The following is a 16,477-nucleotide window of genomic DNA, read 5'->3' as shown; positions in this document are numbered from 1 at the left end:
TTTGCCACCATGAACGCATCACTTTCTTCATCTTAGACTCTCCTGCCACCCCATAGTTTAGGTTTCCCCTGGCTACAGCTGAATAACCCTGTATATCGTGGACAGAGAGGAGGTTGTTGGGTTGGTCGCAGGAGTGTCAGGGGAGGTGTCTCTTTGTGTCAATCTGTGCCACCTTCGTGGAAAGTCCGGACCAGGCCACCCACGTCCTATCCGGAAGAGTACCGGGACCTACAAGTGGCCTTTTCGAAGACTCGTGCCACGTGCCTGCCCCTCATCGCCCATGGGACTGCACTATCGACCTACTGTCTGGTGCTACTGTCACGATCGTGTGGAGGAGGACGGACCAAAACGCAGCATGTGGAAAATAAGCCATCTTCTTTTATTTATAACGACGAGATGAACATGAAACTAACACTTATACAAACTATACAAAAACAACAAACGACCGTGACGCTACAAACGCAAGTGCACACACAAACTACTTACGTTCAACATAGACACAGCTAGACTACTATACTAAACATAAACCCAACTACTCTAATAAACCCCCTAAACCTTACAACCACCCTAGACACTACAAAAACACATACATTCCCATGTCAACCCTGACCTAACTAAAATAATTAGAAAACAAAGATACTAGGCCAGGGTGTGACATAACCCCCCCTTAAGGTGCGAACTCCGGCGCACCAGCACATAGTCTAGGGGAGGGTCTGGGTGGGCGTCCATCCACGGCGGCGGCTCCGGCACTGGTCGTGGTCCCCACCCCACCATAGTCACTACCCGCTTTCTTAACCCCACTGGAATAAGGGGCAGCCACGGACTAAGGGGTACCGGACTAAGGAGGCAGCACCAGGATAAGGGCAGCACCAGGATAAGGGACAGCACCAGGATAAGTACCAGGATAAGGGCAGCACCAGGATAAGGGCAGCCCCAGGATAAGGGGCAGCTCCGGACTGAGGTACGGCAGCTCCGGACTGAAGGCAGCACCGGACTGAAGGCAGCACCGGACTAAGGGCAGCACCGGACTAAGGGCAGCACCGGACTAAGGGGCAGCACCGACTAAGGGGCAGCACGGACTAAGGGCGCACCGGACTAAGGGGCAGCACCAGGATAAGGGGCAGCACCAGGATAAGGGGCAGCACCAGGATAAGAGGCAGCCCCAGGATAAGGGGCAGCTCCGGACTAGGTACGGCAGCTCCGGACTGAAGGGCAGCACCGGACTGAATGGCGGATCCTGGCTGGACGGCTCTGGCGGATCTGGCTGGACGGCTCATGGCTGGCTGACGGATCTGGCTGCTCATGCTGGCTGACGGATCTGGCTGCTCATGGCTGGCTGACGGATCTGGCTGCTCATGGCTGGCTGACGGATCTGGACGCTCATGGCTGGCTGACGGCTCTGGACTCTCATGGCTGGCTGACGGCTCTGGACGCTCATGGCTGGCTGACGGCTCTGACGCTCATGGCTCTGACGGCTCGGGACAGACGGGCGGCTCTAATGCTCGGGACAGACGGATGGTCAGACGGACTGGGCAGACGGATGGCTCAGATGGCGCTGGGGAGACGGTGACTCAGAATGGCGCTGGGGAGACGGATGGTCCAGATGGCGCTGGACGGATGCTCAGTGGCGCGGGAGACGGGATGGCTCAGATGTGCGCTGGGGAGACGGAGGCTTCAGATGCGCTGCTGTGGGAGACGATGGTCAGATGGCGCTGGGGAGACGGTTGGCTCTGGCCGGTCCGTCTGGCGACGGCTGGCCGTCCGGCTGCGGAAGGCTCTGGCCGATCCGGTTGGTCGGAAGGCTCTGGCCGATCCCGGTGCTGCGATAGCTCTGGCCGATTCCGTTGCTTTCTGGCGGAAGGCTCGGCCGATCCGGTCTGCTGCGGAAGGCTCTGGCCGATCCGTCTGGCGGAGGGGCTCTGCCGGATTCCGGTTCTGGTCGGAAGGCTCTGGCTGCCTCTGTCTGGCGGAGGCTTAGCGGCTCCTGTCTGGGCGGAAGCTCTAGCCGGGCTCCGTACTGGCGACGGCTCTCTAGCTCATGAGGCAGGACGGGCGGCTTTTGCGGCTCAATGGCAGGACGGGCGGCTTTGAAGGCTCAATACAGACGGCAGTTCATCGGCGCTTGGCAGACGGACAGTTCAACGCCGTGGGCGACGGGCGTTTCAGGCGCCGCTTGGCAGACGGCAGTTCAGGCGCCGCTTGGCAGATGGTGCAGTTCAGCATGGCTTGGAACAGAAAAACGGGGCGCAGTTCAGGCGCTTGTGCGACGGCAGACTCTGATCCCGGCTGAGAAGACGCACTGAGGCCTGGTGGTGGTCCGCGACTGGCAGGTACCGGGCTAAGGGATCACGCCCGTTCAGGCTAGTGCGGGAACAACCATCAGGGCACACTGGACTTCTCAGGCGTTATATAGGCCTGATGTGTGTACCGGCACTGGTTGATCTCCTCTCCTGTGTGAGGGAAATGGGAATCGTGGTTTGGTTCACCAGTCCTGTTCCTAGGGGACGGTTGTCTAGGGCACGGACTGGGATAGGGGGTTGTAAAGGGACTAGAGGAATGCTTAATGATAAGGCCACTGACCGGTCTAGGAAATTGCCTGCAAAACCTGAGTCCACTAGGGCTGGACTCAGTGGGGGGCCAGGATATTCAGGGAGAGGACGGGCTGGGTGGACAGAGAGGAGCAAGGCACGTCCACGCCTACCTGTGAAGGTGCAGGAGCCCTCCTCGGCCTGTCGCTTCCTTGCCTGGTTCTCCTTCTGGGACAGGTGTTCCACGGGTGGTCTGACTCCCCGCAGTAGGAGTAAAGACCCTGTTGCGAGGAGCTGGGAAGGTGGTGTTGTACGGCCAAAGCGAAGGCGTACGGCCAAAGCGAAGGCTGGTGTGACAAACAGTTGACCAATCACAGACGAAGGGACATAGACTTCGGTTCCCGAACATTGGCAGGCCTCGATAAAAAAATGTGTGTGCCCGAACACCCAACAAAACCCTTACCGAAGTCCAAAACTAACAAAATGTTGTCATAATATATGCACAAACTCTTCCGAACTGTTTCGTCTGGGAAGCACGTGGACGCTTTTAGAGGGCCAGGCCCGCCCTGCCGTACCCTCTTGCCCGTACAAATAAACTATTGAAATACAGATAATTTATTTCACGAGACGCGTGCTGACAGAAAGAAGCAATAATCTCAGATAAAGCATACGAGCGAGTGAAACAGCGCTCCTCTGTCTCATTATGTGTAGACCATGTATCTGATGCTGTTTGGACGTCATACTCTTTTTGTCCTGACAGCATCAGATACATGGGCTACATATAGTAAGACAGAGGGGCGCTGTTTCACTCGCTCGGATGCTTTCTCAGGTGAGATAGTTTCAGCAGAGAGGAAGAGGAGAAGCGAGAGGGCTCACTCTCGCCAAAATATGATCAAAATAAGCACGATGCGTTTCTATAAGCTTAATATGCAGACCTAAGCTTGTCGCCTGCCTTCATGCTTTTGGGACAACGACTCCCAATGACTCTCATTGTTGTTTCAGCCACTTGCGAATTGGAAAGGAACGTTGGCRGATACACAGTGCTGGCTTCCCCTAAAGTAAATTGATGTTTTACCAAAATTATATAATATCACCTGTCTATATACAATCATTCAATATACTTCACCAGAGAGCATGATTTAGCCAACAGAGGATTATTAGCTTCTTGWAAAAAATGCTGTGGATTCTTTCAAATCACGTAAGCCTATGCCTATTTGGGAAGCCAGCAATTTGGGCAGCCTAGGGGATTATTGGGTTGCGGCTGTCAGTGAAAGCATCTAAATGTGTGTGAAGAGAATGTGTCTTGAGTATAATTAAAATATTGAGACAAGAAGGGGATGGGTGTTTGGTGAAGATATGACGTGTCTCTCTCTAGAGTGCATGCACTCAGCTCTCCAGAATGTGCTCAGATGTCTACAGCCAATCCTTGCGCTTTCATTGTTTCTTTGTGTGAATTATTTGCCCTTTGAATGGTTATTTTGATAAATTCCCCATTACATATGTCACCAGCAGTAAATGTACCTTTAATCAATCAATCAAGTTTATTTTATACAGCCTTCGTACATCAGCTAATATCTTGAAGTGCTGTACAGAAACCCAGCCTAAAACCCCAAACAGCAAGCAATGCAGGTGTAGAAAGCACGGTGGCTAGGAAAAATCCCTAGAAAGGCCAAAACCTAGGAAGAAACCTAGAGAGGAACAGGCTATGAGGGGTGGCCAGTCCTCTTCTGGCTGTGCCGGGTGGAGATTATAACAGAACATGGCCAAGCTAGCACTGGAGTATATGATCAAATTTCTTGGTTCTAGTCAGGATTCTAGAACAGCCGTATTAGCACTAACTGAAGTTTATTTAGTGCTTTATCCGGGTTGCCGGAAAGTAGAGCATTGCAGTAGTCTAACCTAGAAGTAACAAAAGCATGGATACATTTTTCTGCTCATTTTTGGACATTTTTGATTTTTGCAATGTTAGTAGATGGAAAAAAGCTGTCCTTGAAACAGTCTTGATATGTTCGTCAAAAGAGAGATCAGGGTCCAAGTAACGCCGAGGTCTTCACAGTTTTATTGGAGACGACTTACAACTCAAGATTAATTGTCAAGATTTAACAGAAGATCTCTTTGTTTCTGGGACCTAGAACAAGCATCTCTGTTTTGTCCGAGTTTAAAAGTAGAAGTTTTCAGCCATCCACTTCCTTATGTCTGAAACACAGGCTTCTAGCGAGGGCAATTTTGGGCTTCACCATGTTTCATTGAAATGTACAGCTGTGTCATCCGATAGCAGTGAAAGTTAACATTATGTTTTCGAATGACATCCCCAAGAGGTAAAATATATAGTGAAAACAATAGTGGTCCTAAAACGGAACCTTGGGAACACCAAAATGTACAGTTGATTTGTCAGAGGACAAACCATTCACAGAGACAAACTGATATCTTTCCGAAGATAAGATCTAAACCAGGCCAGAACTTGTCCGTGTAGACCAATTTGGGTTTCCAGTCTCTCCAAAAGAATGTGGTGATCGATGGTATCAAAGAGCAGCTAAGGTCTAGTAGCACGAGGACAGATGCAGAGCCTCGGTCTGACGCCATTAAAAGGTCATTTACCACCTCACAAGTGCAGTCTCAGTGCTATGATGGGGTCTAAACCAGACTGAAGGCATTTCGTATACATTGTTTGTCTTCAGGAAGGCAGTGAGTTGCTGCGCAACACCTTTAATCCCCATCATTTGGTTACATTAATTTCTGTTAATGCATGTATTAATTACAGTGATTTATGATTCTCATTGTCGGGGTGGAAACGTTATTTGCAGAGTTCACAACCTGCTACACTTCTAAGAAACCAGTTTTGGTTTATTTCATAATCATCAATTCCAAGTTTTGTAAAAAATAAATAAAAAATAATAATAAATTGGTTTTTGGTTTTTGTTTGGAGTGCTCCATGTCAGCAATGAGCATGTGTCTGGTTTCTCTGTCCTGATGATACTGAGGGAGCGTGCATACCTGAGCACGCATAGAAGTACTTGACCTGCTGCGTGCAAATGTAGGAAAGTGCCCCTTTGGAAGTATCTGATTTCTGGCCTTATAACTCACCATGTCCACCGCTAATAAGCTGAGCTTCACGCTMATTTTTTCTTCACCTCACACAGTAAGTCAACAAAAGTACATATATTTTTTACATCCATTGCGAGTGATAATAGTTCCTCACAGTATTTTAAAAATCTTTCCAACTCTCCCGGCCTCGATAATCACAAAGCCAAATATCATGATCTGATGATCCCATATATCCAGTGTAAACGTCATAAAATAAAATAAAATACCTGAACACTTCTACCTTGATCAAAAACAGCTGTTCCGAGCTCACTGGCATGGAAAACTCTGAGGGCCCAGAATAGGCTAGTTGATACAATGTTGAAAGTTCGCGGATTGATTTGATACAATGCTAGCTCAAGTAAAGACCGATAGAAAGGCAGMTAGGCTGAGTAGAGAGATTAATGTGGTTAAAAGAACCTGGATTTTCATGAGGATATKCTCTGCTGTTTTTATTTTTTGGCTTTAGGCTTATGTATTTTACTTAGTTGASGATGGAAGTTATACGCTTACTGCTGCATTGGCCTATAGGAAAAAAATTGTTTAACCACCAATCGATCAGTGTATCAATATGTTATATGGCTGGTGCTCTCGCATTAGTTGAATTTGAACTTTTCGATTTTTGCCATTTTAATTAAGATTTTAATGATTAACCACGTGACAATGATTGAGAAATGAAAACGTTATTATTGAAATTAAACTGTTCCACGAAAATGCGCATATGAAAATCATAACTGGCACAGAGATCGGTAGAAATGGTATTATAAATTGTAAGCTTCCCCAAACTTGAAACTCACGCGCCGCCTATGGTCTTTACTGTAACACCCATTCAAGAATGTGTGCAAGCTTAAGCGCGTGCACATGCAGGAGGTCCCATGAAAAAATGTGCCCCCTTATGGAAATCAAATTCCCATCCAACTGATTCGTTATGGCAACAGCGATGCACCTATCTGATCTAATTAAAATAGGTTTCTCAATGACAGATGTTTGTTCTACATGGTCGGTGGTGTCGAGTTCAAATATACTATGGAGTTCTCTTTGAGATGCTCACCTATATACAGTTGAAGTCGAAGTTTACATACACCTTAGCCAAATACATTTAAACTCAGTTTTTCACAATTGCTGACATTTAATCCTAGTAAAAATTCCCTGTYTTAGGTCAGTTAGGATCACCACTTTATTTTAAGAATGTGAAATGTCAGAATAATAGTAGAGAGGGTGATTTATTTCAGCTTTTATTTCTTTCATCACATTCCCAATGGGTCAGAAGTTTACATACATTCAATTAGTATTTGGTAGCATTGCCTTTAAATTGTTTAACTTGGGTCAAACGTTTCGGGTAGCCTTTTTTCTTACTGGGCCAGTATAGTTAGGCTCTATCCAGACGAAACCCCTCCTCCTTAAATGGTTGAAAAAAGTAAATCAAATCAATGATGAGAGAATAGTCAAAWTAACTGATAACTGACACAGACATGGTGGATTGGCAGGAAGATCTGAATGCCGTGAACCAAGAGGTTGTGAGTTCAAATCCCAGGTGAGGACATGTTGAATAATAATTACTGTATACAGTGCATTAGGAAAGTATTCAGACCCTTTGACTTCATCCACATTTTGTTATGTTACAGCGTTATTCTAAAATTGATGAAATAGTTTTTTTGCCTCATCAATCTACACCCCATAATGACAAAGCAAAAACAGGTTTTTAGACATTTTTGCAAATGTATAATAAAAAATAAAAAACTGGTCCTCCCGAGTGGCGCAGCAGTCTAAGGCACTGCATCGCAGTGTTTGAGGCGTCTGTACAGACGTGGGTTTGATCCCGGGCTGTGTCGCAACCGGCCGCGACCGGGAGACCCATGAGGCAGCGCACAATTAGCCCAGCATCGTCTGGGTTAGGGGAGGGTTTGGCAGGCCGGGAAGACCTTGTCCCATTGCGCTCTAGCGATTCCTTGTGGCGGGCCGGGTGCATGCACACAGTGTGGCTTGGCAGGGTCGTCTTTCAGAGGACACATGGCTCTCGACCTTCGCCTCTCCTGAGTCCGTACGGGAGTTGCAGCCATGGGACAAGACCGTAACTATCAATGAGAAAGGGGTAAAAAGTACAAATCACCAGAAATATCACATTTACATAAGTATTCAAACCCTTTACTCTGTACTTTGTTGACACCTTTGGTAATGATACAGTCTTCTTGAGTATATGCTAAAACTTGCACACCTGTATTTGGGAGTTTCTCCCATTCTTCTCTGCAGATCAACTTTGCGCTGCACAGCTATTTTCAGGTCTCTCCAGAGATGTTCGATCGAGTTCAGGTCCGAGCTTTGCCTGTGCCACTCAAGTACATTCAGAGACTCCTGCTTTGTCTTGGCTGTTGTCTTAGGTGTTGTGCCTGTTTTGAAGGTGTAACCTTTGCCCCAGTCGGATCCTGAGCATTCTGGAGCAGGTTTTCATTAAATCTCTCTGTACTTGCTCCGTTCATCTTTCCCTTGATCCTGACTAGTCTCCCAGCCCTACCGCTGAAAAACAGCCCCACAGCATATGCTGCCACCACCGTGCTCACCGTAGGGATGGTACCAGTGTTCCAAGTTTGACGCTTGGCATTCAGGCCAAAGATTCCATCTTGGTTTCATCATACCAGAGAATCATGGTCTGAGAGTCCTTTAAGTGCCTTTTGCAAACTCCAAGCAGCTCATGTGCCTTTTACTGTGATGAGTGACTTCCGTCTGGCCACTCTACCATGAAGGCCTGATAGGTGGGTGCTGCAAGATGGTTCTCCTTCTGGAAGGTTCTCTCATCTCCACAGAGGAACTCTGGAGCTCTGTCAGAGTGACCATCGCGTTCTTTGTCGCCTCCCTGAACAAGGTCCTTCTTTCTACATGCTTTGTTTGCCCGGGCGGCAGCTCTAGGAAGCTTGGTGGTCCAAACTTCTTCCGTTTAAGAATGATGGAGGCCACTGTGTTCTTGGAACCTTCAATGCTACAGAAAGTTTTTGGTACCCTTCCCCAGATCTGTGCCTCGATCCAATCCTGTCTACGGACAATTCCTTCTACCTCATGGCTGTTTTTGCTCTACATCATGCACTGTGGAAACTTATAGACAGGTGTGTGCCTTTCCAAATCATGTTCAATCAATGGAATTAACCACAAGTGGACTCCATCTCAAGGATGGTCAATGAGAACAGGATGCACCTGAGCTCAATTTTGAGTCTCATAGCAAAGGGTCCGAATACTTATGTAAATAAACTATTTGTTTTATATTTTTAATACATTTGCAACCACTTTTAAAAACCTGTTTTTGCTTTGTCATTATGGGGTATTGTGTGTAGATTGATGAAAAAAAACTCTAATCAATTTTAGAATAAGTCTGTAATGTAACAAAATGTGGAAAAATCAGTGGGTCTGTGTCACGATCGTCGTAACTTTGAAGATGAGTGGACCAAGGCGCAGCGTGATAGAAAGATATCTTCTTTTATTATGAAGACGAACAAAACAACAAACAGACGACCGTGAAGCTATTCAAACAAAATAGTGCTGACACTAAACACTACACATAGACAATTACCCACAAAAGCCTACTGCCTATGGCTGCCTTAAATATGGCTCCCAATCAGAGACAATGAATGACAGCTGTCTCTGATTGAGAACCATTCAGGCAACCATAGACTTACCTAGACACCTACACTCAACACAAACCCAWACACTCTACCAAAACCYCCTATACCATACAACCACCCCAGACGAGACAACTATACACAAACATCCCCCCTGTCACACCCTGACCTAACCAAAATATTACAGAAAACAAAGATAACTAAGGCCAGGGCGTGACAGTCTGAAAATGTTCCAAATGCACTCTAAATGAACATGCACAATGTAATCATGCGTGTCAAGTATGTAAGATAAAAAACACTATGTTAAAATCCATGTGTGTGAGTATCCCTTGCCAACAAACAAAAAGAGCCGTGAATCACCAATCAGGCCCTTGATGTGCTTGGCCGTAGTAACCAGGCATGATATGTAATGATTCTTTTTGGGGGAAAACGTGGGACCATCAGGTGACATCCTGAATGATACACAAGAAATGTTCTTGCAACTGTCCCATGAAACATGTCTCAAACTTTAATATCTTACGTTCTGAGAACATGGCAACGATGTTCTGCGTATGTTTGATGTGACATCAATGGAATWTTCTCCTAACCCTCAGAAAACTGGACACAGGAATGTTCTTGCAAAATTCTCATGAAATGTGTCTAGAACATTAATATCTTATATTGTGAGAACATGGCAACCATGTYCTGTGTATGTTTGGTGGGACGGTGATGGAATATTCTCCTAACCCTCAGAAAACTGGACGCAGGAATGTTCTTGCAACGTTCTCATGAAATGYGCTTGGAACAGTAATATCTTATATCTTGTATATTCTAAGAACATTGTAACATAGATAGAATGTTCCCCTAATTAACAGAAAACTGGACACTCAAGCATTAGGGTAACATTACGGGTAACTTTACAAAAATGTTCTCTCTCCCTAGAATTTTTTGCTTGGTGTGGCGTACACATATTCACAGTGAAGTACAGGGATATCACTGTAAAAGCCTACCATATTGACACAATTTGGATATGCTTTGATTATACTGGGATTCTTGTGTTTTGCAGGACGAGCCTGATTCCGTGTGACTCCAACATTTTGGCCAAAAACCTGTCAATCCCTCTCGTCAACCAATGGCAACAGCCCTACAACAATCATGACGATGGCAAGCTCTTTCGCAGGTGTGACTACATCCTCCCGGCAAAATGCTTGTCTTTGTAMTGCATCTATGTAGCAACAGTTTGGTTTAATTAGTTCCTACATTCATAAAGAGGTTATTTTGTTCATCAGTCAATTGAAATAAGGAGGAAAAGGTGCAGCCAATTATGTTTGTTTTTTAAATATTTGTCTGCTTGGCCTTGAAACACGACAGAACTTTCAGATTGAAATTAACGATATGAGGTAGATATGATTGTTTGTCATGTAGARTCGGGGATCGTGTCAGCGCTGAGAGAGCGAGAGAGCGAGAGGGAGTGTGAAAAGAAGAACGAGAGTATATTTACTATGTCCCCATATGCCTGTAGGAGGAGCTTCCCCAGCACAGAGCTGCTGTCAGTGGTCAGCCTGGACTCCGACTCCCAGAATACCGCAGGGCAGCAGAATGGAGAGGCGTGGTGCACAGCAGGTGCTGTAGTCACACACTCATACACACTACCCGTATTGTTCACAAATAAGGATACATGATGATACACCACACACAGACAGCAACGCCTCTATGGACCCATGGACACATGCATGCATAAGATCGCCACACACGCAAGCGTGCAGAAATTATGCACATGTGCACGCACACGCACTCCTGTGCTCTCATAAAAATAAAAACACGAACACGCCTACAGCTAACACACATCTCATGTTGGTTTTGACAACATATGTCCTTCCCCTAGATAAAGACTACACCCCTTCCATGATGGTCCTGTGTGGTTCTCTAAACTCCCTGCCCAGCTGCAAGTCCCTGGCAAGCCTTAAGTCCAGCGAGTGCCTGGTCCACATCAGCACAGACAACAGCCCTGCCCTCTCTCCCAGCTAGAGGGCACCAAAGAACGACTGCCATTCACAAACACTGGGGGACACAGCTCAACCCAACATGAGAAACCTGGGTCGTGTTCATTAAGCACCAAATGGGTGAAGACAAACTGAAACAGGGAGGGACTCCCTGGACTTGTCAAAAAATAAACACTCATTTTCCTTTTTTTCYTCTGCTGTCAAAAGGAGGACGATGTTCCCCCTCAATAAACCTTTAAATTCCCTTTATTCCACCCTCATTCCTCAAATCCAACGCTCTCTCATTTCAAAACACTGTCATTCTATAAGACCGTCTCATCTCTGACTGAAAAGCCTGTCTATCACATGCATCTCCAATCGTGTCAAAAAAGAAAACCAACCGGAAGAGCTGCAGTACTGCCCAAACCCTTCAATTCCACTGTCTTTCAATGTCTTTACTCGGCTGAACTGCGGACCACCTGCTATAGATGGGAAATATGGTTGCTTACTTGAAAACATAGCCATTATACAATTACAGGTCGTAATTTACAATTTACAGCAACTACAAACATGTATCTCTCYCGTTGACCAAAACATTTAACCTCCCTAGAGGCTTGTACTGTAGAATTACAACTATCTGTCTGTGTTCGTCTGTCTCTGTCTTCAGTCTTACAAGTCTGTCGGTAGTAGTATCAGTACTAGTATCTACTTTCTGCCTACTGTGAACTCTTGCAGTGCAGAACTTTGAACTGTCAGGACCACCTTGACACCATTCAGAAGCTTAACCCTTTTTTGTTGTTGCCATATTACACCTGACGTGGCATTATTACAAGTCTGTTAGCACAAGCTAACATTGAGGGATGCAAAAGGATTTGTATCATATCATTTCTAAACATACAGTAGTGGCCACTCTGATTGTGAAKAATAAATTAGCAGTGCTTCAAATTACCAAGTAAGTATCTATGAAGCTTTGGGCCCGACTCAGTCAATTCTGTTATCCAGGTTTTCAGGATATGGCGAAAATGAAATTGCTCTTGTACTGCACGAATGCATGGAATTTAAGTGTGGGAAACAACAAGAGACATAACTGCATATCAATTCAAGGCTGTGTTGCTGCGCAGGACGGATGTTGCCTTTCACTTATCCTTCTGACCTGGATTGAATTGTTTTGATTGAATTGTCTGTCTGTCTGTGAGTGCGTTTTTGTGTGAGTATAGGACTTACTTGTATGAGTATTGGATGTTGCAATTTTTTGGGGGGGTGTATGCTATTTATTTTGTATTATGATGAATTCCTATTATACTTACTCGTTTTATTTAACTTCATGTAGATCGCTATCTCATCCCAGGTGTTGGGAGTTTGGATATATGTAATTTAAAACAGCAATAAAACAACCTTTTTTGTTAAACATTACATTGCTTGTGTTGTTGCTAAAGTAGGGATAATTATGGTACAGTGCCTTCAGAAAGTATTCACACCTCTTGACTTTTTCCACAATTTGCTTAAAAACTTCTTAGAGCTGCAATCCCGGTAACGGGATCGATATGACAACAGCCAGTGAGTGCAGGGCGCCAAATTWAAAAAACAGAAATCTCATAATTAAAATTCCTCAGACATACATGTGTATTATACCATTTTAAAGGTAATCTTGTTGTTAATCCCACCAAAGTGTCCGATTTCAAATATGCTTTTCAGCGAAAGCACCACAAACGATTATGTTAGGTCACACCAAACCACAATAAGCASAGCCATTTTTCCAGCCAAAGATAGGAGTCACAAAAAGCACAAATAGAGATAAAATGAATCACTAACCTTTGATTATCTTCATCAGATTACACTCATAGGACTTCATGTTACACAATACATGTATGTTTTGTTTGATAAAGTTCATATTTATATAAAAAAATCTGAGTTTACATTGGCGCGTTACATTCACTAGTTCCAAAAACATCCAGTGATTTTGCATAGCCACATCGTTTCAACAGAAATACTCATCATAAATGTAGATGATAATACAAGTTATACACATGGAATTATAGATATACCTCTCCTTAATGCAACCGCTGTGTCAGATTTCCCAAAAACTTTACGGAAAAAGCAAACCATGCAATAATCTGAGACGGCGCTCAGAACAATAGTCAAATTAGCCGCCATGTTGGAGTCAACAGAAACCAGAAATTACATGATAAATGTTTCCTTACCTTTGATGATCTTCATCAGAATGCACTCCCAGGAATCTCAAGTCCACAATAAATGCTTGATTTGTTCGATAATGTCCGTCATTTATGTCCAATTAGCTACTTTTGTTAGCGCGTTTGGTAAATAATTCCAAAGTCACGAAGCGCGCTCCCTAAAAGCTGACGAGATGTCAAAAAGTTCAGTAACAGTCAGTAGAAACATGTCAAACGATGTACTGAATCAATCTTTAGAATGTTGTTAACATAAATCTTGAATAAYGTTCCAACCGGAGAATTACATTGACTTCAGATGAGCGATGGAACAGAGCCCCCTCTTATGTGAACGCGCATGGTGAAAGCATGGTCAGGTCATGGCAGACTTAACTAATTCCTCTCTCATTCGGCCCCCTTCACAGTAGAGGCATCAGACAAAGTTCTACAGACTGTTGACATCTAGTGGCAGCTGTAGGAAGTGAAAACTCATTCATATCTCGCTGTAATTTCAATGGGATCTTGGTTGAAAATCGACCAGCCTAATAATTTCCACTTCCTGTTGGATTTTGTCTCAGGTTTTTGCCTGCCATATGAGTTCTGTTATACTCACAGACATAATTCAAACAGTTTTAGAAACTTCAGAGTGTTTTCTATCCAATTCTAATAATAATATGCATATATTAGCAACTATGACTGAGGAGCAGGCCGTTTACTCTGGGCACCTCTGTGCACCTTTCATCCAAGCTACTCAATACTACCCCTGCAGCCACAAGAAGTTAATTAACAAGTCACATAGTAAGTTGCATGGATTCACTCTGTGTGAAATAATAGTCTAACATGATTTTTGAATGGCTACCTCATCTTTGTACCCCACATTTATCAATTATCTGTAAAGTCCCTCAGTCGAGCAGTGAATTTCAAACACAGATTCAACCAAAGACCAGGGAGGTTTTCCAATGCCTCCCAAATAAAGGTACCTATTGGTAGATGGGAAAAAAAAGAAAAAAAAGCTGACATTAAATATCCCTTTGAGCATGGTGAAGTTAATAATTTCACTTTTGATGGTGTACCAATACACACAGTCACTACAAAGATGCAGGYGTCCTTCCTAACTCAGTTGCTGGAGAGGAAGGAAACCCCTCAGGGATTTCACCATGAGGCCAATGGTAACTTTAAAACAGTTACAGAGTTTAATGGCTGTGATAGGAGAAAACTGAGGATGGATAAATAACATTGTAGTTACTCCACAATGCTAACCTCAATTACAGAGTGAAAAGACATAGGAAGACTGTACAGAATACAAATATTCCAAAACATGCATCCTGTTTGCAATAATGCACTAAAGTAAAACTGCAAAAACATTTGGAAAGGAAATTATCTTCATGTCCTGAATACAAAGTGTTATGTTTGGGGCAAATACAACACATCACCGAGTACCACTCTTCATATTTTCAAGCATGATGGTGGCTGCATTATGCTATGGTTATGCTTGTCATTGGCAAGGACTAAGGAGTTTTTTTGGGATAAAAATAAACAGAATAGAGCTAAGCACAGGCAAATCCTACAGGATAACCTGGTGCAGTCTGCTTTCCAACAGACACTTGGAGACAAATTCACCTTTGAGCAGGACAATAACCTAAAACACAAGGCCAAATATGCACTGGGGTTTCTGAACAAGATAACATTGAATGTTCCTGAGTGGCCTAGTTACAGTTTTGACTTAAATAGGCTTGAAAATCTGTCAAGACTTGAAAATGGCTTTCTAGCAATGATCAACAAACAAGTTGACAGAGCTTGCAGAATTTAAAAAATAATAATGTTAAAATATTGTACAATCCAGGTGTGCATAGCTCTTACATGCTGACCAGACGGCACAGGTGACATTGCACACATGTTGATTTTGTCCCCCCACACAATCAGGACACTCAGGTTGAAGTATCAACGTCTGAACCAACTATATTCATTTGGGGACAGGTAAAAAAAAGCATTATACATTTAGAGTAATTTATCTAGCTAGCTTGCTGTTGCTAGCTAATTTGTCCTGGGATATAAACATTAGGTTGTTATTTTCCCTGAAATGTACAAGGTCCTCTATGCTGACAATTAATCCACAGATAAAATGGTGAACCGAGTTTGTTTCTAGTAATCTCTCCTCTTTCAGGCTTCTTCTTTGGACTTTATATGGTGGTTAGCAACCAACTTTAAGGTGCATCACCACAACCAACTAGRCTGGAGTGTGTGCCTCAGTGCAACGATTGAATAACATGTATATGTACATTTATTGTGCAACGCTCCCGGTGTGGTCAGCATGTTAGAGACTTACCCAGAAAGACTCACAGCTGTAATTGCTGCCAAAGGTGATTTTAACATGTATTGACTCGGGTGTGAATACTTATTTATATAAATGTGTTATTTCTGGTTTTTTTTTTTATACATTAGGAGAAAATGTAAAACATGTTTTCACTATGTCATTATGGGTTGTGTGTAGTTGGGTGAGAAAAACATATTTAATACATTTTGAATTCAGGCTGTAACACAGCAAAATGTGGAATAAGTCAAGGGGTATGAGTACCTTTTGAAGGTAATATATGTTGACTTACTGCATTTGCTATGTCACAATATAATGTTATCTCTACTGTAGTGCACGACCCGTATCTATTCTTCTTGTTGAATGATATGTGTCTTTGTGTCATGTAGGTTCATATATGGGTGTCACGTTCGTCATAAAGATCGGACCAAGGTGCAGTGTGGTATGCGTACATTCTATATTTATTAAAAGAATCAACACTGAACAAACAACAAACCGTGAAGCTAATATGAATAGTGCAGACAGGCAACTAAACATAGAGCAAGAACCCACGAACACAAAAGGGAAATGGCTACCTAAATATGGTCCCCAATCAGAGACAACAATAAACAGCTGCCTCTGATTGGGAACCATATCAGGCCACCATAGACATACAAATTACCTAGACCTACAAAACCCCTAGACCTACAAAAACCCTAGACAATACAAAAACTAGCATACCCACCCTCGTCACACCCTGACCTAACCAAAATATAAAGAAAACATAGATATCTAAGGTCAGAGCGTAACAATGGGTTCTAGTTCTGAAAGACGTGCCAGT

General features: G+C 43.9%; 1 protein-coding gene across 1 annotated transcript in view; it reads left to right on the top strand.

Moving 5' to 3' along the window:
• LOC111978719 (RUN domain-containing protein 3A) overlaps positions 1-12,591 on the top strand; it is a 45,574-nt gene extending 32,983 nt beyond the window's left edge. Inside the window, exons 9-11 of the mRNA XM_024008941.2 lie at positions 10,263-10,376; positions 10,719-10,819; positions 11,082-12,591. Coding sequence (XP_023864709.1) covers positions 10,263-10,376; positions 10,719-10,819; positions 11,082-11,224 — 358 coding nt within the window. The 3' untranslated portion in view covers positions 11,225-12,591. The remainder of the gene's footprint in view (positions 1-10,262; positions 10,377-10,718; positions 10,820-11,081) is intronic.
• The last annotated feature ends 3,886 nt before the right edge of the window (positions 12,592-16,477 follow it).

This window comes from Salvelinus sp. IW2-2015, linkage group LG18 (assembly GCF_002910315.2).
Source record: "Salvelinus sp. IW2-2015 linkage group LG18, ASM291031v2, whole genome shotgun sequence".
NCBI classification, from domain to species: domain Eukaryota; kingdom Metazoa; phylum Chordata; class Actinopteri; order Salmoniformes; family Salmonidae; genus Salvelinus; species Salvelinus sp. IW2-2015.
Note: the sequence above shows the minus strand (reverse complement) of the source record. Positions and strands in the feature narration are given on the sequence as shown.